Source organism: Lygodium microphyllum, chromosome 1 (assembly GCF_053477565.2).
Source record: "Lygodium microphyllum isolate KBCC chromosome 1, Lygodium_microphyllum_v1.1.10, whole genome shotgun sequence".
Classification (NCBI taxonomy): Eukaryota; Viridiplantae; Streptophyta; class Polypodiopsida; order Schizaeales; family Lygodiaceae; genus Lygodium; species Lygodium microphyllum.
The window spans coordinates 165,549,125-165,565,991 of NC_141135.1; the positions used below are offsets into that span (position 1 = coordinate 165,549,125).

General features: G+C 41.5%; 1 protein-coding gene across 1 annotated transcript in view; it reads left to right on the plus strand.

Moving 5' to 3' along the window:
* LOC148041931 (snurportin-1 protein) overlaps positions 1–15,747 on the plus strand; it is a 51,403-nt gene extending 35,656 nt beyond the window's left edge. Inside the window, exons 6-7 of the mRNA XM_087684200.1 lie at positions 14,373–14,522; positions 14,667–15,747. Coding sequence (XP_087540326.1) covers positions 14,373–14,522; positions 14,667–14,783 — 267 coding nt within the window. The 3' untranslated portion in view covers positions 14,784–15,747. The remainder of the gene's footprint in view (positions 1–14,372; positions 14,523–14,666) is intronic.
* Positions 15,748–16,867: the final 1,120 nt, after the last annotated feature.

A 16,867-nucleotide genomic window follows, 5' to 3' on the forward strand; every position in this document is an offset into this window, starting at 1 on the left:
ATTGAGTAGGGAGAAGGCCTGCAGCATTGGCGCGACCAGGACTGCCGAATAGCGTGGCAGCAGTTGACGGGTGACTGGCTGATGGTGACTGCAGCGGACCGGACAACTTCAGCGGCTCGGGCGACTAGCGGGCGGCAATTTGGCAGGCACGATGGGTCACGGACCTGAACGGCCCGTTGACCCACAATTTTTTCTCCTCTTGTTTTCCCAAAAATATTTGAGATTACTTTTGCCTCCTCTCCTCCAGGTGTTCGCATGCGCAAGCACAGTGTGCAGATCTGTGCAAAATTGAGCCATAAATTTGGGGCTTTTCTCGAATTTGGGGATCTCAATACAAAATTGGACAATCTGACTTAGAAACTTCAAAGTTGGTGCACATTTGCTTGGGAATTTTGGGGCTTTTCACATTTTAGTAAAATTCTTTCAATTTCACTGAAATTAGTGTACGTAGGACTTGGAAAATTTGGGGATTTGTCCAAATTTGGTGCGAGCAAGATGCAGCAGTGATATCTGTCTCAGAAATTGCAGGAATTTGTGACATTTTGTCCCTTACATTTGGGGCTTTTAATGTACATGCGCAAATTGGGCTGAAATTTACCCAATTTCTCGACATTGATGCACATTGGACCTTGCGCAATTTGGGGCTTTTGCAGTTTGGGCAAAATTTTGTGCAACATTTGGTCATTTTATGTACATGCAGGTTGAATTCCATGCAATTTGGACATCAAGACTTGGTAAAATTTGGGGGTTTTGCTGAAATTGCTCTATTTTGGAAAAATTGGACTGTTCTATGCATGACAAAGAAAATGCAGATGTGTGGTTGATGCTTTGAGCACAAAATTTTGGGGCTTTTGATTGTTTGTGTCAAATTTTATGCCTGCGGGTACATGTACAACAAAAATTGCAGCTGAAATTTTGGGATTTCTCATGTAATGTGATGCATATGCCCTTGGAACAGCTGTAATCAGTTGGATAATGCTATAGCACATGGTTTGGTGCTTCTGAAAATTTAATTATAGATGTGAAATTTGTGCTTTTGCGTGGTCATTTATTGTTGATTGGTACTTGTTTGTACCTTGGTCACTTGGGTGACAGTTTGGGCTTGTATTTGCTGGTTTTTTGGTCACATTTGGGCTGAAATCATGGCTGGCAGCAATGACAGCAATAATTTGATGCATATAAAGAAGCTTGAAGGCGCACATAATTTTGCAATTTGGCAAAAGCAGTGCTACAATATCCTGTTACAAAAGAAGCATGCAAAGCCGATCAAAACCGAAGGGGCAAAGCCCGTGGACATGGATCAGGATGATTGGGATGAGTGAAATGAGCTTGCACGCTTAACCATAGAGCTATCGATTTCTGATGCCTTGCTCTTCAACATTGAAGGTTTGGATTCTGCATATGCTATATGGACTAGACTGGAAGAACTGTATGCACAAAAGAGTGTTGCAAGCAAAGTGTATTGGCTGAAAAAGCTTATGGATTTGCGTATGAAAGAGGATACAACAATGTCTACTCACTTGAGTGAGTTTAACTCAATTTTCAGCCAGCTGGTTGCCTTAAAGTTCATGATTGATGAGGAATTTAAGGCTACTTTCTTGCTTTGCACTCTACCAGAGAGTTGGGATACATTCAAGATTGCTATGAGCAATTCTAATGTGATCCTTTTGTATGCTGATGTAGAGAGTGCTCTACTTATGGAAGAGATGAATCGGCATAACAATGCGTGTAGTAAGTCTTCCAGTGCTTTGCATAATACTAGGGGCAGATCACAACAAAAGGGTAAATATGATGGCAAGGGACGCAATAAATCACGTGGCAAAGATGTTGAATGCCATCATTGTGGCAAGAAGGGTCACTTTAAATGTGACTGCTACAAATGGAAGAAAGAGAAAGGAAAATGCAAGAAGGAAGAGAAGAAGGACAATCAGCCTAAGAAGAGCAGTGTAAAAATTGAAGAGGTGAATGTAGTCACTCATGACAGTGACAGTGGGAGTGACGTACTCTTTGTCTCTTCACACTTTGGTGCACATGCTTTACTTGTAGATACAGATGATGACATGCATACTTGGATTCTTGATTCAAGTGCTTCCTTTCATGTCACTCCTTATCGTGAGTGGTTCTCCGCCTATACAGGGGGTCAACATGGTGTTGTCCATCTTGGGGACAACTATGCATGTGAGATTGCAGGTATTGGCAGTGTGCAGTTACAGTTTCAGCATGGCTCTGTCTTTACACTTCAGCATGTACCGCATGTACCTCAACTCAAGAAGAGCTTGATTAGCACAGGGCAACTAGTAAATGATGGTTTTCATACCACCTTTGGTGATGGAAAATGGAAGATCTGTAAGGGATCTAGGGTTATTGCCAGAGGTTGCAAAAGTGATACTTTGTATCCACTTCATGTATCTAGTGTTCATGACCATATTGTTGTCGTGACCAAGTAGCCAAGCGTTTCTTTGTGGCATGGTCGGTTGGGACACATGAGTCAAATATGAATGAAAGTGCTTTCTCGTTTGGGTTAGTTGCCTTGTCTTTGTTATGCTGATTTTGAGTATTGTGATCATTGTATTTATGGCAAACATGCACAGATGTCTCACAAAAGGTCTCTTTCTTTGAAATCTTATCCTCTAGAGTTAGTACATTCGGATGTATGTCAAATGCTAGGGAGAAAGAAATATTTTGTCACCTTTGTCGATGATGCTACGCGGAAAGTATAGGTTTACCCTATTCGTAGCAAGGATAAAGTGCTTGACAAGTTTAAAAAATTATTTGCATTGGCTGAAAATCTGACGGATAAGACACTTAAGTGTCTTCGCTCTAACAATGGTGGGAAATATGTGTCCAGGACCTTTCAGGCATTTTGTGATAGCAAAGGGATAAAGAGGGAGCTCACTGCCCCTCATAATCCGCCCCAAAATGGAGTTGTAGAGCGTATGAATCGGACCATACAGGATAAGGTCCGTACAATGTTGTCTCATGCTACATTACCCCATGGTTTTTGGGAAGAGGCGGTTATGATAGCCGTTCACTTAATTAATCGGTAACCAAACAGGTCTTTGGGGTTCCCCAAGAAGTGTGGTCGGGTAAGCCATCTTCATATGCTCATCTGAAAGTGTTTGGTTGTGAGGCTTTTGTGCACATTGGTAAAGAAAAACACAGCAAACTTGAGTCAAAGTCCTGTTTTGTGCACATTGGTAAAGAAAAACACAGCAAACTTGAGTCAAAGTCCTGTAAATGCATTTTCCTAGGATATGGTGACAAGGGTGAAATCAGGTATAAATCGTGGGATCCTGAGAAAAGAAAAGTAGTACGTAGCAATGACATTATCTTCTGGGAAGATCGCATGCACATACACGAAAAGACTGAGGAGGTCCATAGGGTTGTATTCCGAGAAGAAATACCTTTTGGACAGCAAAATGTGCTCGCTGTACAACAGCAAATACCTGCTGTAAATGAACTTGTAAATGCAGAAAATGATACTGGAAACAATCAGCCAGCCATTGCCCATGAAAATGAGCCATTACATGTGCAGGAACGGCTAGGACAACAAGTTGTTAATGTTGATTTGCAGGCTGAAATGCCAGGACAGCATGCTGAAAATGAAAATTTGCAAGAACAACTAGCAAACAATGACCATTGGGTTAGGAGATCGTCTAGGGCTACTAGACAACCTGACAGGTTTGTTCTTGGTGCAATTAATGTGGCTGATTATGTCATGTTGATAGACTGTGGTGAACTGTCTTGCTTCAGGGAAGCAATGGACAGACATGACAACAAGAAATGGTATAAAGCCATGCTGTCAGAGATGGAATCTCTTGAAAAAAATGGCACTTGGGACTTGGTGTAGTTGCCTAAAGGGCAGAAAACCCTTCCATGCAAATGGGTTTACAAGATGAAGGTCACTTTTGGTTCCTCACCAAAGTACAAAGCAATATTGGTTGCAAAGAGATACAAGCAGGAGCATGGAATTGACTTTGATGAGATTTTCTCTCATGTAGTCAAGATGACTACATTGAGAACCATTTTGGGCTTGGTTGCAGTTGAGGATATGGAACTCATACATATGGATGTAAAGATTGCGTTTTTACATGGTGATCTGCATGAAGACATATATATGCAGCAGCCTGAAGGGTTTGTTGAACAAGGGAAAGAAAAAATATTATGTAAACTCAAAAGAAGTTTGTATGGGCTGAAGCTAGTACCAAGAGAATGGTATCATAAGTTTGATACATTCATGCAGTCCCAAGGCTTTCATAGAAGTCAAGTGGATCACTGCTTGTATACCAAGAAGGCAGTAGATGACAGTTTGATTATCTTGGTTTTGTATGTTGATGACGTGCTGATTGCTAACAGGGATACTCATGCCTTGGATTCATTGAAGCAAAGTCTTCATGGCAGCTTTGACATGAAGGATCTTGGTGATGCAAATCACATTTTTGGCATGCGAATACTTAAAGATAGATCGAAAGGCTTACTCTATCTATCTCAGCCGGAGTATTATCTCCAAAGTTTTGCAGCGTTTCAATATGGAGAGGGGGAAAACAATTGGGGTTCCATTGTCTCCATATGTGAAACTTAGTGCAGAGGACAGCCCTACATTTGATGATGAGAAGGCTGAAATGGCCAAGATACCATATGCTTCAGCTGTTGGCAGTTTGATGTATGCTATGGTTGCTACATGTCCTGACATTTCCTTTGCAGTGGGAGTGGTTAGCAAATACATAGCAACCCCTCGCAAGAAGCATTGGGATGCAGTGAAAGGTATTATGAGATACCTCAAAGGCACAAAGGAGTTGTGCATTTGCTTTGGAAAGCAGAAGGCATCTGTTGTTGGCTTTACGGATGCAGACTATGCTGGTCATGCGGACTGTAGGAAGTCCACTTTTGGGTATGTGTTTACTTTCACAGGAGGAGCAGTCTCTTGGATCTCCAGGCTATAAAAGTGTGTTGCATTGTCTACTACAGAGGCAGAGTATGTGGCTGCCATTGAGGCATGCAAGGAGGCTTTATGGCTTTCACGTTTGGTGGGAGAGCTTGGCATCACAGAGTTACCTGTTCTCCATTGTGATAGTCAGAGTGCTATCATGCTAGCACAGAATCGTGTCTTTCATACAAAGACAAAGCATATACAAGTGTACCACTTCATTAGAGATGTACTTGACAGCAAGAGTATTGAGCTTGTCAAAGTGCAATAGATGATAACCTTGTAGACCTTCTCACGAAGGGTCTTTCAGCAGAGCGGTTTGCTCATTGCCGACAGATGATGGGAGTTGTATAGATATATGCATTTCAGCTTTGTACATATCTAGACTTAGCTAATTCTTTTCCTCTCTTAAGGCACATTGCCTTTAGGTGGGAGGTTGTTGGGAATAAAGGTCTTGTGCCTTTTAAATGTACTTGGGTGTGAACACACCCTTAGCACTTGTACTTACACATATATATCTATCTAAAAACCTAAAGGTACTCTCTCGTCATTGTATCTACAAACGTGCTCACTCTCTACTCTGCTCTCTTTCACTCTCTCTGTCTCTCATTGCGTGTAATATAGTCTCTCTTGATCTCCGTGCCTAACCTGTCCCTACATTACCTTTGTCTGCTTGACCATCTTGGTATAGTCACCTGCCACAATCAAGTCGTATACATAAAGGACAAACAACACATGATCTCCACCTGAGATGTGAACATAAAGTTGGGGGTCGGCCTTGGACCGCCGATACCCCAATTTCTCTTGGAGAAACGAGTCAATCTTCCCATTTAAGATGGCAGATTTTACATCCAACTGATAAACCGGCCATCTCCTATGGCTAGCCAAGGCCAGAATAGCACGAATAGTAGCCATATGAGCTGTAGGGGCAAAAGAATCATAATTGCAAGTTAGAAATACATAGTCCTCCTCCACAAAGTTGGCTAAAGTATCACCATCAGTAGATTTGCTGGTTGATGTCTCTTAGATAGCCAAACCGGAGCCCTTTTTCTTCTCTTTGGCTAATCTTTTACAGCATTCATCAATATAGTGACTTGGCTTCTTGCAATAATGACATTTCCCCTTCATTTTAGACTTTTCTATGGCTTGGACAGTCTTATTTGATGGCTGTTCAACATTACCCTTTTGTTGAGTTTTTGCATTTTGCTCGACTTTTTCCTTACTTTTGAAATTAGAAAGCATAGCTACATCCCTTGAACACAATGCAACATTTTCCGCTCTCCCCAAAAAACAACATCAAAGAGATGTAGAAACCAAGATACAACTCTGGAAGAGAGTTCAGCGTGATGTTTACTGATTCAGCATCCTGCATGATTCATGATTTAATCCACATTAAGCAGCTGCTCGTGCAAATCTTGTATGTGAGTAAGGTGAACTGTCATGCTATCATCCTCATCCATGTTCACATTGGCTAACTCTCTGCGGACATAAGATATTCTGGCCTTGTTATGTGCTGCAAATATATGCTCAAGTACATCCCATGCTGATTTTGAGGTCTTACAAGACTTGATGTGTGGAATGATCGATCTTTTCATTGACAAGGCAATCAAGGAAAGTGCCTGTGCATCTTTTGAGTCCCATCTCCTTTGATCCTGGATGGGGTTGAGGAGGGGCTGCAACATGAGCAGCCTGTCCTCTAGCGTTACGATGAGGTGTTTGAGATGTAAGACCTCATGGTCGCCGTAAATCACTTGTAACATAGTGCCACAAGTCTTTCGCTACAAGAAGGTTGCGGACCATAAAACTCCACAATGGGTAGTTTGATCCATCAAGTTTGTCCTCGTGAGTGAGGACACCAAGGATGTTCCTTTGATTATTACTCCCCTGACGTGCCATGTTGTCAGTAATGGACAACAATTTTCAGCTAAATACTTCTATGCTGAAGTATAGATTGTACTCCTCAGAGTACCAAAAATCCCCTCGGGATTATGCAACAAGTACCACAAATGCCAAAGTGTGTTTGATTTGACCAAAATCTACCACCTCATTACTCTCTCTTGAGGACATTCTTGAAACTCCGGGTCCAACACATATGCAAGTGCACTTATAAGAGAATAATACATGTTCCACCTTGTTATGCATTTGTGTATCTATGCATGTGTCTCTTGATCTCTCTCCTCTATCAAACAATCATCATCACTAGAACATGGGGAAAAGACCTTGCTCTATCCACAAGTTTCAACAAATGCATAATTGGTTGCACCATGTCATCAATCCGATGCACATCATCCCCAAATGAAGCATTTTCAGTGCTTATGCCATAGTAGCAAGGGAACGCTATTCCACCCCTTGGGAATGGTGGAACTGGGAACATGTCCTCCAAGCAAAAAGTCTGAAGGAATGAGAGAACTTGTGAGGGGGATGACAAGGGGAGCAGGGGAATGCAAAGTGGAATGAGTAGGGGAATGTGCAAGTTGACATTCCACTATGGGGAATGTGGGAAAATGCACAATCTTGTTGAGTTTGGTGGGAAAATGTGCCATCTTGTATTCAACCATTGGGGAAGGTTCGTGAGCCATTCTATTGGGGAAAGAGAAATCTTTGCCATCGTGGGAGACTTTGTATGTCATCCTTGACACGTGGAATAGTTGGAGCCCTCATACAAATATTCAAAAATTTTATATTTCTCTCTCTGTGCAAACATTACGAAACATAGTTGTAGTAGAAATATGTAAATACCCCGAACAACGTAGTATGCTTAATAATTATGATATTCGCTTGTTTTCGAGATTTAATATAAAAGAGAATGAACGCTTAAAGCTGAAAATGAAAATTACTCACAAAATTACCGCCATGAAAATGTAAAAGTAATGGAGGCAAGATTGAGGGTTGAAGATGGGCAACCCCCCCCGCGAAGGAATGTATTTCTGCTCAACCCAAGTCCCTTAGGGAAGAGCTCAGTTACAATCAACCTGAGAGTGAGGAGAAGTAATTCTCACTCTCACAAGATCATGCAAAGATGTACAAACACACATGCATTATCTATTATGCAATGATAAGAACTGATTTCTTTACAGTATGAGAGAAGAAAGAAGGGAAATCAGCCTTTCTCCATCGTTGAACAGTAGTACATGGATAGGGCTTGCTTCTTGTTGCTAAAATGGAAGAAAGAGCTTGAGAAGGAGGTGCTATAATGAATTTACAGGCTTGCTGTCTTGTAAAACAGCAGTGATAGAAGAGGGAATATGGAGGAATTTGATAATGGAGAAGTGGGAGATGATGATGGGGATGGATGGGGTCAGTTTTTGGCTATCTGTGGGTGCTGTACATGAGTTTACAGCAAAGAAAAATGATGCTAAATGAAGAAAAACGAGCTCTTATTTATAGGAGAGGAAAGAGCTAGTACAAAAGGGGAAAGTGGAGTAGCACAAGACAAGTGTCCAGCCACATGTCATGAGATGTGACAAGTGGTGGGACACTTGGAAACTTGTGTGACAAGTGTCTTGACACTTGTCTCTTCTCTATGGCCTTCCTTTTTGGACTGAATACTGTCAATAATAGAAACAACCAAATTTAGTAAGCACAGTCAGAGTACAGAACTTACTATTTTTAAAATGACATCCCTATTTTTTAGGACTAGCATTTTTAGGCTAATTCGAGGCTCCTAAAATTTAGGCCCCCCCCCAATATGGGTGTCATATGAAAGCTTTTTCCGTGTACATTGCAAAAACGGTATCAAAATCTTCATGTGACTTTCCTATGCAAAGAAATGTGCATTTCAAGCTTTCAGCCCACACATTCACATTATACAAGCATTTCATGATCATGCCATCTTGTTGATTGTAACTGTCTGTTTTGGTGGATCTAGCCCACACTTCAAGGCATCAATCTTTTCTGTGTGCGAGTCTAACCCTGATATGCGTGAGTTCTGGTCACAGGCGCCCAATCAGGCCATATAGGTGGAAGTGTGAACTATCTTTTCCTCTAACCCACCGCATGGGTCCACCATAATCTATGACCACTCATCAGTGGCCAGCTCCAATGCACTTTTCTTTATATCTAATTAGTGCAAAGTAAATAAATTTAATAAATCATTATATAGACAAATTAATGAAAAAGGATACAAATTTTGTTTCTATAGAGTAGTGACAAAACATGAGTGATTATATGTTATCAAATGACTAACAGAGTGCGAGAGTCACATGAAAAAGAATACACAAAGGAGTACAAAAGTGAGGGCAAGGTCAGTGAAGAGACCGCCCAATGCCAAGGTACTAAATCATCTCTCGTAAAGATATTAGCATGTTGAATAAAGATCAAGCTGCCACTGAAGAAGACCCTTAAGCTTTGCAACATGACTTTCGATTGCTCAAGGCAGCATAAAAAGTGAATGTATTGTGTATGATTTAGATATTCCAACAACCCCAACATCTGAGAAAGTGAAATAAATTTTCATATGGGGTTGTGTTGGGCCATGATGTATACGCTTGCCAAAGATCCAATCAAAAGGACACATCCTAGTGCACACCAGAACATGCCAAATGGTAGGAAGAAGGCACCAAAATCTCCCAGCTAAAGGACATCAGATAAATTTGTGAGATGAAGGCTCAATGGTAGTAGTATAGAAGAAACAATTTCCATTGGACGAAAGCAAGGGGAAGACTACCCACCAACATGTGCCAAATGAATATCTTATATTTGAATTTCATCTTGTTGTGCCATCTTTCCATCACTATCAATCTCCACCGGGCTTTAGATTTGTGCAATCCCCAAAGTGCATTGGCTTTGATTGTCCATCGTGATTGATCCCTGATTATGAGATGATAAATTTGGTTAATTGAAGAAGACTGGATAAATGCGGCTTGCAGGGTCCCAATCTTGCGAGGGAGAGTCAAAATATAGGAAAGGTTGGTGATCTTGCAAAAGTTGGGAGACCTGGCCCCAAAGGTCATGGTAGCCACGAGGGACGTGAAAGATCTGTTTGATGGTGCAAAAAGACACAAGTGGGCCTGGAGGAAAGAGAGTGGTATCAGCCATCAAGGCCAATCCAAGGCGAGCCATACAATTAAACTTAGGTGTCTCCTTAGGTTTCCCTCCTAGGATATTGCGAATTTCCATTTGGAAAGAATTGGCAGCCAATCTATCCTTTGTCGAGTGCCAATGGATCTTGCAAAGTGCCATTTTCCAAGAATGCACCAAATGGTTGAGAAGAACTGAAGCACATGTAGAGAATTGGATCTTAGCACTAAAAATGGCCACCACGAATCTTGAATCTTCGTACTACCATGCCAAAGATTGTGATTCTCAAGAAATTTTTTGGGCAATAACTATCGATGGTTGTTGACCAACACACATGGCCTACAAAAGAGATCGTACCAAGCTCCAACATGCACAAAATGTTTCTTCCACACCATAAAACAAAAGTGGTAGGTGAGATCCTTCAAAACAACATTAGTCCTAGGTAGCATTGGCAAATAGTAAGTGAGCATGGGGAGCAATGGTCTGTGCCATAGAAACAGGGAACGCCCGTTCTTGGCCTTAGGAACGGATTAACGCGTTCCAGCATGTGTCTACCAGCGAAACGCCCATGGAACGTTCTTGCCCATTCCCAGCCCCGTTCCTACCCATTCCGCACCGTTCCTGCAGCTGTTCCCTAGAACCCGCCTGGTCTTGCTTGCTTCCGCCTCTGTCGCCTGCTCCGCCTGCCTCACTCGCCTGCTCCCGCCTGCCTCGCCTAGGCCCTACCTGCTCTTGCCTCTCCTGCTCACTTGGCCTACGGCCCCCCGCCTCTCCTGCCCTCCTGCGTGAGTGAGTGAGTGGGTGAGACACACACACACGAGATAGATACACATACACACACATATATACAAACATGTGTGCATGTGTGGGTATGTGTGACATATGATTACTAATCATGTTGCTACTAATTGTGTTGTTGGTCCCCCCTTGAAAAGTGTGATCCATTATGTCACTAAATTGGCAAGTCGAACATGACCTTTTCAATGCCTACCATACTACTACCCATAATCTAGTTGTCCCATATTGTACCTAGCATATCATGCCACCTTTCTCACTTCCACCATGCTACTAGATAAACCAATTGGCAATCTTCCAACTAACTTAATCTATGAGCTCTCTCTCTCTCTCTCTCTCTCTCTCTCTCTCTCTACACACACACACACACACACACACACAGATATATATATATATATATGCCGTTCCCGTTCCCTAACTTTAGGCATTCCCCCTGTTCCAGGGGGTCCCGTTCCCCGTTCCTGGTAACTATGGTTTGTGCCACTTTAAGATGCACATGAAAGGGCCAAGCTTGAGATTTCCAATAAACAGATTTTACTTTTAATTTTTGTGATATACATTTAACAAACATTTGGGCTGCACATTTACACCCAAGGAATAGCCAAGATGCCTCACAATGTCTCCCTGTGGAACAATCACACGTTGCCACCTCAAATCTGACAAATTCGAGCTTGTAGAAGTGATAAGGGAGGATGTAGCAGCATTAATACGGAGGCTCGATGCATGTCCAAATAATTCCCAAACGTCCAAAGTTTTGCGTGTTGAGAAACCAGTCCATTCAATACATTACTTCCCATTCATTCTTTTTGGTTTCACATTGACAGCCCCAAAAAGGATTGGACACCCACTTACTAGGGCACCACTCTAGACAGTCTGTGCCTATAATTACAGCATTGACTCCCCTCATTCTACACCCACATTCTTTTCCTTTCCAGCCCCTCCATTGGTGCTCACCCCGCAAGGAGGACATTGCAAGTCGGCTCATACTCCCTTGCTGTTAGGTGCTCTGTTGTGCACTATGCAGGCTGCATTTTGACTGCAGATTACCTTGTCCAGCTGCCCACTATCCTTAGGCACCCTCCTCCTCAGCTGGTGTCATCATTCTCCAGCCATTCCAGGCTGCATTTTGCAATCTGGCATCATCTTCTTCACCTGGTGACCATCTCCTACTTAGGCGTCAGCCTACAGGTTGTGTTTTGTAGTGTGCATCACTCCTGACTTTGGTAGACACCTACTATCTCTTATAGTTTGTATTTTGCATTTTTGGTCCTTTTGGGGATGCATTTGACCACCTGGTAGGCTGCCCAACTGATTTTCCTCTTCCGGAGTGTGTCTTTATAGACTGCCCGTGGGGATTGGGTTTCACTCCCTCTACAGTTGGTTGTCCCTTCATCATCATTTTGGCGTTACCTTTGATACCCTATTGCTTCGAGGATTGTGTTTCGCTCCCTTCATAGTGCAGGTTTCCTTCACATACTACTACTTGATTAGCGAGGATAGTGCAGTCATTGTTGAACTTCAGCCCCATTGTATCAGCTTGATTCGTTCAACCTGATTCAACGATTCATCATTCATCATCTTCTTCACTCTTGTTCATTTGACTCTTTGAGGTTTTCTTCTTTTTGTGTTTGCCATACACACTTTGTGTTTCTCCCTGTAAAACCTCTTCTCTCTGACATGATGTGAGTGTATACGGGCCCATCACTTTTCTTGACATGGTATCAAGCATACCATCATGTTTTCTTGACATGGTATGAGAGCAAAGGTGCTCAAAGAGCTAAAGTCCTCTTAATTGGAGAAGGGAAAGATAGGTTGCGGGTTCATCATCAACTTTAGATTTCCCCTATTTCCGTTTCATCATTGGGAGACACCCTCCCACCCAATCTCTACAAGTTTGCCACTTTGGTATACCACCTCACTTGTTTGGGCATAAAGATAATTTTGCATTGGCTATTAGATTTTTATCTCCAAGCAATAAGATGCATCCGAGGTGCACTAAGTCTTTGTGAGCAAGCGGAGGCTCTATTATCCCTTGTGGCAATAGGCCCTCTTGGAGATCACCACAATGTGCTATGGCTTTTTTGGCCAATGGTTTTGCAATCCGCTACATCAAGAGAAAATGGCTGTTGGGTGTTGTCTCATCAGTTCGCTCCTTTGAGAGAGAGAGATTGTTTGACTACTTCCACTCCTTCCGCTTCGTAGTCCACCCCACTGGGAGATAGTGGTTGTTGCCACCCATAGCTCTCCAACCTGCGTGTTTCCTCATCTCCATCATATTGCTCCATAGATATCAACTCGGATGTGGGCATTGAGGAGATTTTGGGTGATACCTCTCTCTCCATTCCCTCCTTTACTCAGGTTCGAGAGGCCATCTCTAGGCTCTATCTAGCATTTGTTTCATTGGATCCCCAAATACCTTCTCAACACTAGTGGTGGTATTTCCTTCGTCATCAAACACTCCAGGGGCTATGATTCATGAGTTTCTTGTTTCTCTCTCTCTTTCAAGAGAGGGCTCAAAGGGTAGTTGTGTTGGATTAAGCATGCAAGGGGAAAGGGCTCAGTGACTCCACCATTTAGCATAACAGAGGATGTAGCACCCACACTAATTGTATGGATAAACTTGGACATATGAGGCCCAAAGCCCATAGCTTGCATGAGATCCACAAGGAAAGACCATTCTAGGAAATCAAACACCATTTTCAAATCCAACTGCACTAGAGACACCACTTCATGTGTATGTCATGCATAATCAATGGTCATTTGGGCATTCAAGATACTATGGAGAATGTGAGTATGTCCTAAAAGTGAATAGGCATATATACCATGCCAGGTGAAAGAAACCTCCTAAAGAGGGAAAAAGGTGCCCTAATAGACCTAAGTGTGCTCACACATCACTAGCAAAATATGGTAACACACAACTTGCTCTGTCAATTTCATTGAGGGTCAACTAATACTCTTGATTCTTGAATTTGTAGAAGTCATGGCTTTGTTGGGCTAGATAAGAATGACTAAATTGATCGGACAATATGAATGACTGAGTGACAAGAGGGCGAAGCTCCTAATGTACCCTTTGACTTGATGATGGTCTCACAAGCAAGAGATGATGATAATGTGTATGCATCCTGCAGGTTGAGGCATTCCTTATGGATTCTCTTCTTTTGTTTCTTTTTTCCTGTTTGAGACAGTAGAAGGGTAAAGTGAAAAGGAGCCATGAAAATAATTTAATGTGTATAGTTGGGATTTGCTAACTTCAGACATTTTTCCCAATCAAAACCTGAATGCCCTCTGGCTGGGATGTGTAAGTGAATCCCTAGCAAAGGCTGCTCTAGATGATGTGGAGAGAATTGTGTCTCAGATTCCTTTCCAGCTTGTTTGAGTTCCTTGTCTTCTTTATGACCTTTCTCAGATGATGATGAGGATCTTTTGGTGGTCTGTAGGTAAATCAATCATTGCTTTTCTTGTCAATATTTTGGTGACCTTTCTCAGACACTGTAGCAGTGAGGAAAGGAGGGAGCAAGAGTCAAGTGAGGGGAGGCAGGATCTAAATTGGGCTGTTCCTCTCCTAGTGTTGTTGCTATCCTATTTTTTGATGCAATTTTAGTCTCTAACACTTTCTTTCACTTCATTGCAGAACAAAGAATTTTTAAGAGAGGGTATGCTGTTAAGGTTTGCTATAGGTGATCAGGGTTTGAAGATCGTGGATGGTAAGCCTAGAACTGCTGACATCAAATACCAAGGAGTTGCAAACCGGCTTAGAGCAGGGGCTGATAGTGTCTCCAAGGTATTGGTTCCTGGTCCATTAAGTGTTAGTTCATCTTGCTTTGAGATTGTGTATCAGCAAGATTCAATCACTGGAAATACTAGTGAAAAGAAATGGTAAAGCCTTCAGTTTCAGGAATAATGAATTAAATTTTCCTTTTCACAGATTCTTTTCCAATATGCTGCAAGGCACGCACCATTGACAATTTCAGACCTCTATGCAGTTGCTGAAGCATCAGATGATGACAGCAACATGCAAATGGATTCACTTTTGGACATGTAGTTTCGGCAGGCTTAAGCAAAAGGGCTTTTCTACCTAAATGGTGGACTGTCTAAATAAGTGGGTTCAGTTTACAGCAACCACCAAGCAGCTTTGACATTGCATGCATTATCTGTGGCACAGATTTTATGTAATCACTTACACAAATGTGATTGTGTTCTTTGCCAACCACTACACGGAGGTAAACTTTAAATGGCTAGCCTACCTTTTTATACAGCCATGAAGTGGAGTGACAACACTAGTAAGTGTAGATATCTATCCAACCCCCTCTAAACACCATCTAAAATGTCAATTGCTGTATAGATTGATAATCCATTATTCCATGCCAAGGTTATATTTTGAATCTAATACTGGCAGAAGAAAGGTAGTCCATTTTGGGATGCTCTAAATGCTGCCATTAGAGATAGAGGCTGTACAATCTCAAAATGAACAAGAGTATGATATACACAAGCTCGAGATGAGAAGCCTTTAAAGGAGGAAAGGGATAAGAGGGGTTTTAAGTGTGTTCTTATATCACTATCACAGCATACACTAAAGACCCCCTCTAGGAGCAATGGCATGAACAGCATGAACGAGCATAGGGATATGATAGATCAATATGGAAAGAGCAATAATATTGAAGCTTTGCAAAAGGCTTTACTATTCTCATGTGTGAGAGCCTTTGTGAATAGCTTTGATAAGTCATCTTTTGTAGGCACACAAACCAAGCTTATCTAACATGTAGAGAGTTGCTCTCGTACATAATTGCAAGGTATTTCAACATGCTTTGTGCGAGCATGGAAAATTGGATTCTTAACAATTATTATTGTGCTTCGGCTATTAGTATACATGTGGTAGGAGACGATTAATCAATGCCTAGGTTGAACTCAAGTTATCAAAGCCACATATGGTTAATCAAAGCTATGAAGCATGCCACATACTTGGTCTCATGAGTGGAAGTGAGCACAATCGACTTCTTTATGGTTATACAAGATATATGTGGGCAACTTGGGTGGACCTAAAATTTCCATCAACAATTTGGGTAACATAACAAGTTGGTTAGTAAGAAGCTTGAAGACCATATAATTATGGTTTAACACCATGCACAAAGAGAACTTGAATCCTATGTGTTTGAAAGTATTGAAATATGCACTTGATGATGCTTGTTACATGGGCAATGCATCAATCTGCTCACATAACACAAACTATAATTTAAGATGTAAGCAATGTCATTAAACCTTAGCTTTCTTAGCAAGTTAAACATTTGTTGAAAACAATGCCATCTCATTATTGATAGGCTCTTCTTACTAGCTTGAAAAAGGTTATTCTAAATAATGCATAGTATGCTTTTCACTAATGTACTATAGGTGGAAAGCACAAAGATAGGTATTGTTGTTATCACTCAAGGAACTTGTAACATTTTTATGTTGGTCTTTGGATTACATCGGTTTTGTCAATATGTTCAATGTCACAAGCTTTAGGAAATGATGGGGATGAGCATTTGATCCCTTTGTAGGAAATTAATGTATCTAAGTTAACTCAAGAAGATCGGGTGGAAAGAGACTTTAAGAAACAAGACGTGCCAAGGAACTTGGGGGGTTTACACTTGACTCTTTAGATGTGGGAAGGTGTCGACAATTAGGAAAAGTATTCACTCAAAGAAGGCCTCATAAGAATGAGATTAAGATAAGCTTTTTTGGTCTTGGAATGGTGGTGGATTTGTGTTGTGATGACATTAAAAATTTGTTTTGAGCTATACTTGGGTGTTATACAATTACAAATTGCAAGAAAATTTTATGAAAATATGTTTAATGTAGTAGGTTCCAAGTGTCTCATCACCAATGGCTCTTTATCTAAGTGGCATAGGGTGGGGCCTATACGGTAGAGGAAGCTGTTGTCATTCACATGAGCAATAGTTGCCTTCTGCTTGAATTTTGCATCACATAAAAATGTGTGTACTAAATTTCTTGGTGTAGAAAATGGAGGTTGAAATTTGAATTTCCCTCCACCTTTGCACATGGTATCCTATGATCTTATGTCCAAATTAAATATTCAAAAATGAAGATTCTCTTTTGGCAAAATGACTCCTTTGGAGAAAAAACCATGAT